Source organism: Pogonomyrmex barbatus, unplaced genomic scaffold, assembly GCF_055798465.1.
Source record: "Pogonomyrmex barbatus isolate J1 unplaced genomic scaffold, ASM5579846v1 scaffold3, whole genome shotgun sequence".
NCBI lineage: Eukaryota > Metazoa > Arthropoda > Insecta > Hymenoptera > Formicidae > Pogonomyrmex > Pogonomyrmex barbatus.
In genome coordinates this window covers 8,059,163-8,071,409 of record NW_028297127.1, presented here as the reverse complement: position 1 = coordinate 8,071,409, position 12,247 = coordinate 8,059,163, and the positions used below count along the sequence as shown (strand labels likewise).

Below are 12,247 nucleotides of genomic sequence, written 5' to 3'. Positions count from 1 at the left end.
AAAATAATAATAAAATGATATAAATATGATAAAGAATAATAATAAATTCAGAAAAAATAAACAATATAATATAAATACATAAAAAATAAACAAAATACATTTTTTACGATATATAAAGCAAGATCGCGTACAAATAAATAATATTCTTCGGTAAGTAATGAATTATAACACTCTGTATGTCGATATTATATTAGTTGATTCACTTGCAGTTTTGATTGAGTAGTCAAAGAAGGTCGATGTTACGCGACGCAGTTCCATAATTTACCTGAAATTTACTTGAATAAACATTTTGCATTCCCGTCGAATATCGCGTATTTGCTGGCAATTATCGGCAAGCCGCGAATTTCTAATAGCTGGTCGACGTTTCGCAACGCGCGCTAATTTCCGTGTCGAACTGCTACTGGTCTTGAAAGTAACGACGATGCAAACGGAGATCTCTCGCTGTCATGCGCAATCGGCATCAGGAATTACGAAACGGGTTATATAGTCGATTCAAATGACGAAAGACGCAATAGAGCCCGAGTTGGCGAGCGAATAAGAAATTATTTACAAACATTTCTCTATAAAATTATTTAAAAGAACACACAAGTTTAAATTCGTATCATTTTGTTAAAGAAAAAAAACTAATTATCTAGAAGATTACAATTTATATATTAATGTTTTATCAAGCGTAAAAGGAAAAACGTAATGTGTTACATACATTACGTTTTTCCTTTTACGCTTGGCATTACGTAATGTGTTACATTACATTACTAGAATTTTTTATAAAGTATTTAAATAGGAAAAGTTACAAAAATTTTTGCTGGCCGTACTTAATAAACGAAACATTCGCGCTAAATGTTAAGTATTGGCTCTATCGATAGTCTACAAGACAAAAATGTAATCTTAGGATTAAGAGTTACATCCGACAGTGATATGTGAGTGTCGCACTGCGCCACCGTGGCCAACTATATTCCTCTCAAACTCTTTCCATTCCTTCGAGGATTAACGATGATCTCTCAAATAACACGACGTGTCGCTGAGCGCGTTCCCGAGGAACATCTGATATCGCGCTACGACTTTTGTCGAGCGGCTCCGTGCTATCAAGAGCGACCGTAAAAACGGACCACCCCGCCTTATGAATAAAATAAAGCGTCGCACGATGGTAACACGTCACTCGACGCACAACGGCGGTTCCCTACGACGACAATGACGACAACGATGAGATCTTTTCCGCCCTCGCTCGGTTTTCCCATTCGCAAGCGCACTGGTACCATCGCCGGGTACCATGTTGCGTTATGAGTATCAGCCTGCCCATAAAACGGCATTAGCGCTACCCCCATATGCCGGGCGACCAGCTGAATTTACTCGTACGAGAGGGAAAGGGCGATCCTTGCCGTTGAGGAAAACTACTTTGATGATCACTCATTAATTCTTGATTTAAAAAATATATATTTATTTTATTGAATTGGTAAAATTGGTGAATAATCACGACTTTCTTGTATAAGATTTAAACATTTTCCATTAACATCTTTGCATTATTAAAACATCGACATAAAAGATAGGGATTTTCTGCATCGATATAGTAATCTAAACTCACTGAAATCAGTTCGAATTCCTGATCGAAATTGATCCGGTTTGAATTTCAAGCTCGATCTGATTATTAGATACACAATTTTATCGTTTGATTTGATCACGAGTAACGTTAATAAAAACATTTGCTAAAGCACATGGGCGCTCAGAGTAGAGAACTGTAACGAAAAAACACGAAACTGCAATTGCGGTACGATGGGTTTTTCGGATCAGTCGGTAAACGCATGTGATTTTATTGGATTTTAATACTGAATGTTGAGAAATATTGAGCATCTTAATGTATTGAATAACGTATTGAACAAAACGATAAAACGATAAAACGACTGAAAATCTTGGATTGGTTTGGCGATCGTAAAAACTCGTCGCCGTCCTTAACTGCCACTTTAAATCTTCGAAGCATGCAGTTGACTTCGAGGAAAACGGAATGAAACGATTGCATCCTTTTTGCACGACCTTCAAAATGGCGACGATCGAACACGCATACTCGCAATGAAAGGGTCTTTATCGAGAAAAAAGCCACGAACGTGATCGTGGTGAGTAAAGAACGAAGGGGGCGCCGTGTTCCCTTCCGTCTTCTTCTTGCCTAGGGCATCCCTTAAGCCTGGTCCACCCCTACGGGGTAATAGCGGACCGGCAGGGTGGCCGCAGTAACGACGCGTCGTCAGTTAATCAAGCCATTTCGTTCCTGCGGGATTGGAATGAGGATTCGGCCGGAACGACCATCGATTTTCCTTCGGCTGCAGTCGTATAACTTTCCTAACTTCCGAAGGAATACGAAGGAGAAAGTTAGAACTCGTATCTTCATTCCTTTCAAGATCTATCTACATGCCTTGCCGCTGTTAAGAACGAAGGAAACGACAATTAGGTCGTAAAACACAACATTAAGTTTTAATACTTAATCTGAAATATAATTTATAATTTTTCTTCTTGATTGTATACAATCGTGTTATTCCAAGAAAATTGGAATTTAAATATATCTTTTTAATTATAGATTTTAATTTTTTTCTAGGGAGTTTAAGTGCGCTCTTGTTAGCTAAGCGAAGAAAATACAAAGTAAATACAAGCGTAATACTTATGTCGCCTCGCGAATATCAATAAAGACATACGGTATGGTAATCTCGTCGTACCTTTACGACGTGGCGAGTTTTAATCCACTTACAGAAGTTATAGCTCGTCGCGAAACGAGATCAGAAACTCGAGCATTTCAATAGAACGACTCTTGCAACTTTCCTTATGGTCGATCCTTTTAAAATTTGAACTTCAATATAAAAGAGCTCAAATGCCTCGCTAATAAAATCACATGAAAAAATTCCAAGTCAGAAGGCAGAAGGACTTTCTAGTACCAACGTTGAACATCTTCTCATATTAAATCTAAAAGATATAATTCTGTATTTTTCTGTATTTCTTTTCATTATTTTTAATAGCAGAATAAAGGGCATTATATTCATAAAGAAAATGATTGGTGCTTAGATTCACATTTCGTGTATTCATAAGATAGAAATAGGTTTTATAGAAATATTTAAAAATCTGAGATACAAGATTTGTAAATAAATTTGTTTGACCATTAAAATAATTATGTGGAAACATTCAAATTAATTGCTAAAATATATAAAATTTTATTCCTGTCATACTTGAATGTCTTATGATTATTTTGACGATCCAAACAAAATTATCTTTAGATCTGGCTGAATTCTTAGATATGTCAGTGAAATCGTTCTTTCCATAAAGGACTGTATATCCATAGCATTTAGTCCTATGCTCGGTCAACCAAAATCTCCAGGAAGTGGAGTGGAGTGCTCTCGTCTTGCACCAAGTGGAAGACCAACGAGATCTTCTCCGGTGGTCACCGCGATGGTACGCGAGGTGTATCTCGTTCGAGCACCGAGTCCATTGTCATTGAGATTCCCGGGCTGTCCCCGGACAGGGACGGGGGGGAGGGAGGTTGAAAGGGCGCGCATCGCGCGCAATTTCCGCCCATCGGGGTCCGATAATCGGGGGACGCGCCCCAAGCCCTCGTAATCCCGCGACTGAAAGCCTCGTTTAATATTTATGATTTATTTCGGTTTAATTCGACGTGCAAACGAGAGGCGTATCTGTATTCAGAGACTGGCTGGGCTCGCTCGCTCGCCTCGCCTTGCGACGTCTTAATCCCTCGAGATCTCGAATCCCAGCTTGGAGTTTCACTCGACGGGAGGGAAGACGTCTTCCTCTAATTCTAATCTGAATGCATCGCGGATTCTCGCCGGTTTGCAGTGCACGAGTTGCGATGTCTTTGATTTAAGCTACGTATTGTGTAGGAATGTCAGTAGAGAATGGTAATAAAATAGCAGAGGACAATGGTGTATGAGCGTAAAATTTAAGGATTCAACATTTAATGATGTTTAACAAAGGTATTTTGAAGATATGTAAAAAATAATTAGGAATTAAAGCAGACGTTGCGTTCATGAAATAAAATCTTACAATTCACCTGCATCCCTACGTAACGAGAATTCGTTGGAAACTTTTTTTTATAATGGATTAAAATCCCATTATTTTGTCAATAAATGAGAATGTCTGTACGTATTGTAAACTGCATTATATACACGTTATTTCTATAGAGAAAAAAAATTGCTTTGTTTCTTAACAAGGGGATTGACAAAAACATTATCAAGCAATTTTCATGTAGCAATATTTATGACATTTTTCTTATTAAATATCTGAATTTCTTTTGTTATCGGCACATTGATTGAATTTAAAAGGGTTGATAACGACAGATCTCTGGCAATACATAGCGCACATTAATACAAGTTTCAAGAACACGGTGACGAGTTTACAAACGCGGCAGCATCGTCAGTGTCATTGTCCTGGCACAATACATGATAGAAATGCCTTCACCCTCGTATCCGGCGGCTTGCGCGGGGCCTAGGGGAGAGAATTACCCTCTGCATTAACTCGCGTAATTGAGATTTATTAATCCGGCGGCCGGTTAGTGGCCGCGCACCAGCCGTATCTTGTTCTCCTTTCTGGAACCGAGGTTGGACCGTAACTTTATTATTATTATAAAGAGAAACATGTGCAGTCATCCGTAGGATTTTTCAGGGGGCAGAAAGACATTTATCATCTCAAATAAATAAACGACAATAAATTCGCAGTTTTCTTCGCTCGTATTTTACGCAACTCTCCCTTCACAAATAAGAATTAAAATACAATCAACTTTTCTGCAATCGCAATTAGCATCGTGCAGCTTGTGTGTTAATTTTCCTTTTATGTCATTTATAAATACATATGTAAAACGTAATTAAAGCTTAAAATATATATATATATATATATATATATATATATATGTTGCAAATATATTTACATATTTTCCAAGTTATATTTCAATCATTCACGATTTTGCGACATAATATGCGTAGCAAGAATGTTCTTGTAGAATAATACGGTTACCAGAGGGTAGGCTACGGGTTAAGCCCATGGGGAAGTTTCATATTGCTAGATTAAGCGTTCGACTTTCACCTAAGTTCCTCCCTCCCTCCCTCTCTCTCTCTCTCTCTCTCTCTCTCTTCTATCCCTCTCCATTTCCTCTATCTCCTCCGTTTGCGTCTTAAGCCGAATGGCCTTAAGTTGTAGGCGCGACTTTCATTAAACGTCTTGATGACAGATCGCTTGTCTTCGTTCGAATTAAGGGCGGCGCTGAAACCGGATTTAGATGGCAACATTACGATTTGGAGGCGCAACTGTCCTTAATTCAAGACTTCTCGACTACGTGACCACGATTCATTTATCGCGTTATCGCCCGACGATGGTAACTGATTATTAGCAGACCAGAAGGGTGTGTACATTGCACTTTCTTGATCTTTAAAAGAATAAAAGAATATCTCGTTCGTATCAAAATTTTATCACGAAGCAATTTAGTACTAAAAATATAAATTCCTTATAATAAACATACAGTCGAAATTGTCTTTTCCAATCTTATTTAGGATTTTTACATCTATTTTACCGGTTAGAAATTCTCTCTCTCTCTCTCTCTCTCTCTCTCTCTCTCTCTCTCTCTCTCTCTTTCTCTCTTAATTTTATTTAATATTTACAGTTTCTATTTAGAACCACAAAATTTTATTAATTAAAAACTTTTCTTTTAAACAAAATTAAAAGTATACTCTTTAAAGGAGTATTTTTAAGATTGAAAGATTAAAATCTTTTTTAAAACAACTAAAATATATATATATAAAATACAGTCCTTCCTATTTTAACATATAATCTTGAAGAGTTATGATATTAGATCACTGTTTTGTCAGACGCTAGTCGAGCCACTCGTCGAGGAAACAGATGGCACGTTGCACAGAGATGAGAAACATCCATCGATGTATAATGCAATTGTTTCTTGCTTCTTGCAGAGGGATGGCGAGACTCGGTGTTGGGGGCCCCGCGTCGTTTATTGGTGACTCTCGGCAGTCTCTCCAGGGACAGCTCGCCATGTCCTGCCGCGGTAAGTCACCGCTTTGTTCATTCCTTATCCCCGCGATCAACGACGATCTTTATTTGCCGTGCTGTGCCGAAGCGAGATACACATCCGAATAAGGATTCGCCGTAGTCGATAAGATCTAGAAGGAGTTAGCTTTCTTGTTATAGATTATAGACATGATACGACATGATACCGAAGTATTATGATTTTACGAAAAGAAAAATGGGATTGCAATATAAATATGTTTAAACTTTGAGTAACGAAATTTAAAAAAATAAATTTTTAAACGTCATTTTTAAACGCAATTTATTTTTATGTATTTTTTTGAAGGTTGAGGAGAAATAAGAATCCTCATTTTTTTTTTTTTTTTAATTTTATTCTTTCAGGAATAACGTGAAAGATTGGTATCTTTATTTTAATAAACGAGTTTCTCGTATATATTTTCTTGTCAGAAGTATAAACCTGCCCAACCTTTTGTCCTTTTATACGCTCACATTTTATCTTTTAAAAAAAGCATCATCCTTAAAGTGTGAGAAATGCGAGGTTTGTACCCGCACGCCTTCTGGCCTCCTTATTTTTTGATTTTGCGACATGAACGGGTTGGGAGAAATTACTCCACGTATTCGCGAAATTTGCGACGCGTCCATGCGCAAAACTATAAGATTGTGTCATCGCAAATTTCTGCAATGTCGCAGTGAAAATGGCGTCGTACGTGGAATAGTATAAATTTTCGTTAGCATTTCGACGCAATGCCGGTACCAATTGTGTCGTCAAAATTTATGATCTTGCGTATCGTGCATGCCTACCACGCTGTAGCGAGCGAATAAATCACAGAGTTGCGGTAATGCAAGTGCATCCACGAAACGCTACCGACACGACGATTTCGACATCTTTCTACGTCGACGGCAGCTCTAATTTTTTAGCACGAAAAACGTACCGAGTCTGTTTTTATTGGATTTTGCTTAAATAAAAAATGGAAATTAAACTCAAAACTAAAAACTCTCCTCTTTACGATAGAAGCAACTGTACCGATCGAAGTTTCACGATCGTCGAAACTTACGAAGCGACGGTAATTTACAGGCGGGATATAAATATATAGGTAAATAGACATTCGATCCCAAGGCGAGGCGTGAGAATTATATGTCGCAATCTCGAGGAAACGTGATTCGCGATTTCGCGAGAGTGACGAGCGGGATCGGAGGCTCGGATGCGAGGTCCGCTTTCCGTTTTTCAAGAAGCTCGATCACGTTCGCGGTCGTTTCACCTGATCTCGAGACCACGTGCGTTCGAGCGGATTCCACGCTGATCCGCGAGCGATAAATTTTCCCTTTCGGTGCCCCCTCCGAGTCTGTCGCGCTGGTAACGAGATCGTATCTGACGCGCCGCGCCGTGCCATTTACATACTCTTCGCCCCGAGGCGACGCGCGACGAGGGTTGCGTCGCATTCGGCCTCGGTTTGATTTACATTTCCAACCGAGGCCGAGGATCCAGCCGTGCCTCCGAGGTGATGACGGATGCGGGGATATTGGCGCAAATAACGGAAAGAAGCGGCCGCGCGCGAAAGTCTCACCTGCCCGCCGCAGGGTGGGAATAGATGCAAATTTACTTATGAAATATATCGCTTTCGCTCCGACAGCGCATTTCAACGAGACATCACGTTTTTGGCACCTACCACATTCTCCTTTATTTACATATTATTTATTGCGCGTTGTAAAACCGTTGTAAATGCGTACAACCTCCGGAAATTAAGGATGCTATTGTCAATAAGAAAATAATACACGATTTTAACACAGCAACATCTTTTATTCTTCTCGAATTAATGTTATTCCTTCGCCTATTCTGTTTAAGAAATGTGTTTAAGTACACATTCATAAAATGTATAGAGATTTTCTCTCTCATAATAAAGGAAAAGAGTTAATACAATGATACGGAGTACTGTATATCTTTAAAAATGTGTATGTATGGTACCATTTTTAAAACAGAATATATTTATTATATTTATATTAAAATTATTATTAAATTCCTTTTATATCATATTATTTGTTAATTCTCTTTTCAACTTCAGACTATGTCAAAAAACTGTTACATGTATTACAGTTATTAGGAGGTAATTAAAAGGATGGAAAGGAAACTCGGTCAGTTTATCTAGAAAATATTGTGCGAAACTCTGAGCTGCACTAGTACGTTTAAGGGAAAAGAATAAGTGTGTCGGTGCACGAATCGGGATAATGAATTCCATTAGGGCAAAAACTCGGGCGAGAGCGCACTGTTAGTCGGCAGGAAAGCATCGGATACGAGCTTGGTGGAAATATCGGGAGAAAATCGTGGGTCGAGAAAATCGCCTACAGAAAGTTCGCCGGCAGGCCGTCCCCTCGGAAAACTTTCCTCGTATGTGGCTTCCCTTAAGGGAAACTTCAGCCGTAAAATCCCACGCACGAATGTAAGAAGGATACATCTAGTTCGCTATACATCCGCGATATTTGGTTACTCCATGCGTATATAGGATTTGACTTTACTTGAAATGTTAACATTTCAGTATTTACAAAAAGATTCTACAAACTATCCGTTCTTTCTTCACGAGATACATTTTATTAGATACATTTTTAATAATTTAAATTTATATTTTAAATTTTTGTTTCACGTTATAAACTTGTCATTTTACAATAATAAAACAATCTGATTTATACCATGCATTATATATTTTGTTCTCTTGATTTATGTTATATGTAAAATTTTTTAGTGCAGCATAAATTAAATTTAAAAAAATATCCAAAGGAAATACTTCGAGTATTTTTATAAAGATACTTTAAAAGTATTTTTAAGAAATCAAAACGTCGAAGTTATTTTTAAAGTTCTTTGCATTAAAAAAATTTTTTTTCACAAAATATTATATTTAATGATTTACTTTTCTACTTTTATGATATAATTAAAATAGTATTTAATTCTACGCGAGAATTTCAATTTCAATTTAATTTTAATGTTTCATCATGTGCCGATATTACATCGATCATCCGTCTGCATGACGTTTTAATAATCATTTGCGCGTCGCAGGTGCCGACGAAAGAAATTGTGGTGAACCCCGCTGTCAACTATGGATCATTCAATAAGGTGGAGTATCTCTCGCAAACTTTTCACCTCGTCGCTCTTAAACGCAACGGGTTCTCGTCACTCGGGTATCAAACCTGTATTCACGTATTACACGAGCACTTCATCGCGCCCACGTCGCACGATACATGTTTTTCACAGGTGCCATCATGTTATTTCATTTTTAAACCAAATAACATGCGTTGTTTGTCTAAACGACTGCTCTGAAAACACTGCGTTACGAACGACGACACGTCCGATTCAATTATTAACTGCAACGTTGCGACGAGAATAAACACGTAATACACCAATTCACACAATATTTCTGTGTGCACTCTGCAAAACTGTAGAAAAAAAGAACAAGAATATCTGTAACACGTATCTGCAAAAGCTAAAACGTTAGATAGTTTTATAGCACTGTACAAATTACACAATAGTCGTTCAATTAGAATCACCTGAGAAAAAATAAATATATGAAAAAAAGAGAGATTTTTTTTTTATGTATATTAATCAATTTTCAAATTCATAAAAAAATTAGAATCGTACGTATTGTTATCTTCAAATGTAAAAAAATTGTACATGTAAAATTGTACAAGTTATGAAACTTTAATAATACATAGAGAATATCTTGTCTTGATATATAACACATTATTTTTGTTTCCTATTTTATTTTAACAAATAAATTTTTTTTATAAAATAAATTTTATAAAATTTTATTAAATTTATAATAAATTTATAAAATTTTATTCTATTTCTTTTTGTTGATGAATAATAAAACAGGAATGAAAAATAAATCAACTTCTGAAAGTTCATTTTACTATTTTATAGTGAACAACATATTAGATAACATATTACATATAAAGATATCATTTACGTGTTATCAAAGTTTCATAATTTTTTAAATTTCTAGATTGAATTCAGAAAGATCTTCTCTTGCCAATACTTTAACAGTCGCATTTAATACTCAAGGATGTGAATTTATAAATTTCTTAAGGTCCTAGTCGTTGTATCGATCATTGCCCATTCACACTAAGCGAGATTCCAGACGCCCATAAGAAAATTACTTTCGCAAGGGAAAATAGGGTGGGATAGGAGAAGTAAGAAAAGGAAGAGGGAGAATGACTCGCGCGAGAGGATGGAGGTATTCGCGGCTCCTCACTTCCGATATTGGTTTTATATTGGATTTTCGTTTCTCATGCGCGGCGCAAGAGCGGCGATGTCTTTGATTTCAGCAGCCCTCGAAAAAAAGCGTCACCCTGAATTAGTCGGTTGCTTTCTCCGGAAGTATGAAAGGCCGCGCGCAGGGGGTGGGAGTATACGTGCGGCTACTGAGGGAGGGGGGGGTCCTCGGTATCGATCCGCAAACCAGGTGTTACCACGCCCAGATATCAATTAATCCGCTCACGTGAGAGAACCATATATATCGATTGATGATTGATCGTATTGATTGATGGGTCGATTGATTGCTTAAAAGTGATTTGATTAAAAAATCATCAAATCACTTTTATTCGCGGATTTTTAAGTAATGCATCGTATCATAACTTATATAAAGATATAATAATAGAAATTCTTAAAAAAAAAATAAGTAATTATTATTAGGGTAATTATTTTATCGGTAATTATTTTCTCCGTATATCTTAACTTGCTACGAAATACATGTAACATCTGACCTCTTTTTATTTTATACTATTTCCGAAAAATTTTCCTCGAATTGTTCTAAATCCAATAAAGATTTGATTGATATTTGAACAGTGTTTATTCGTTCTTAAATCTGATGAAAAACGTCGATCTATAAATCACCGGTCCGATCTCAAACGCGATTAGGATCGCGATTCATAATCATGACACGCGTCAGCAAGTGGGGCTTAACGTTGGCGAGCCGCAAAGTCCACTTATTCTACCTGAGTACACCCGCGATGCTCCTGTCCGATCCCCTGTATTGCATTAAAGCGAACGGTCAACCTACCTGCGAATAGAAATAGAAATCGCGATGCTTTTATATACCAAAATATCCACGACAAGTGAAGAAATGAAAAAAATATGTTTTCAGCGTGTTTAATTAATCCTTTGAAATAAATTAAATTTTAATATATCCATCTTAAGAGTAATATAATAATAACAACTTTAAAATTTATTTTTTTTTTTAATTTACTTTTATAATTATATTAATTATTTGAAAGTTATAGTTCGCGTATATACGTAATTTTTAAATATACTTCAAAGATACGCGTTGATTATCTACATCGTGCGCGGAGAATCGACTTGAGGCAAATAGGGCTTGTGTGACATAAATATCGTCCGATTAAATTTTCGCGCGTCTACTTGTATAGCATTGCGGTCTTTCTTGAGAATGCGCCGTCATGAGACGATCGTAAATAATGCGTTATCGTAAGGTCCGATAGCGGCTAATTTATTTACGAATCACCGGGGTGGAGTGCACGCGTGAGTCACGTGCCATCTGTCATCCGGTACCCGTTCTATTATGACACGTGAAGTGCACTGCGTCCTATTATTCGCGATAACCGAGTTTTTCCGTGGCCCCATGAGCGTGATTCGACAAATGCTGCAAATAGATAGAATTACATTAGAAATGTCTAAGGTAATCGATTAGATTACTGGCAACTATTGAAAAAAGATCGCGACAATTGATGGATTTTTAATAAATCAAGATAATGGTTTAAATTGATTAATTATAAATTTTATCAAATGAATCTAAACTGAATATAATTCGAACAATTTAGTTGTTACTTAATTTTATATTATTTAAAGCATAAAACATTCTTTTTAAATTTTATCTTATGCATTATAATTTATTCGTTTAAATTTTATTACATTTAAATTTGAATTGAATTTATATATAAAAATTATATTATCTAAATTTATTAATAGTATAAACAAACTTTTTATATCTACATAACGCACAAAGTATTAATAATTTAGTTTGCATATTGCATATTCACTTTTTTGCTTTACAAGTCATATTTCATTTCTTTATTTTACATTTTTAGATTAAATTATTATGTTTTATTTCTTTTTGATAAACATTTTCAATTGATATAAACTGCATTTTGCGGAATATGCTCGCAAGAGAAATTATCACTGAAAGTCAGACACGGTCTGTGCTCAAAGAACATACTATAATCGTTCTCG

General features: G+C 36.4%; 1 protein-coding gene across 1 annotated transcript in view; it reads left to right on the top strand.

Moving 5' to 3' along the window:
* The window catches only part of ChAT (Choline acetyltransferase), an 80,222-nt gene that overhangs the window by 20,938 nt on the left and 47,037 nt on the right, over window positions 1-12,247 (top strand). The window contains exons 4-5 of the mRNA XM_089080430.1: window positions 5,946-6,037; window positions 9,065-9,121. Coding sequence (XP_088936556.1) covers window positions 5,946-6,037; window positions 9,065-9,121 — 149 coding nt within the window. The remainder of the gene's footprint in view (window positions 1-5,945; window positions 6,038-9,064; window positions 9,122-12,247) is intronic.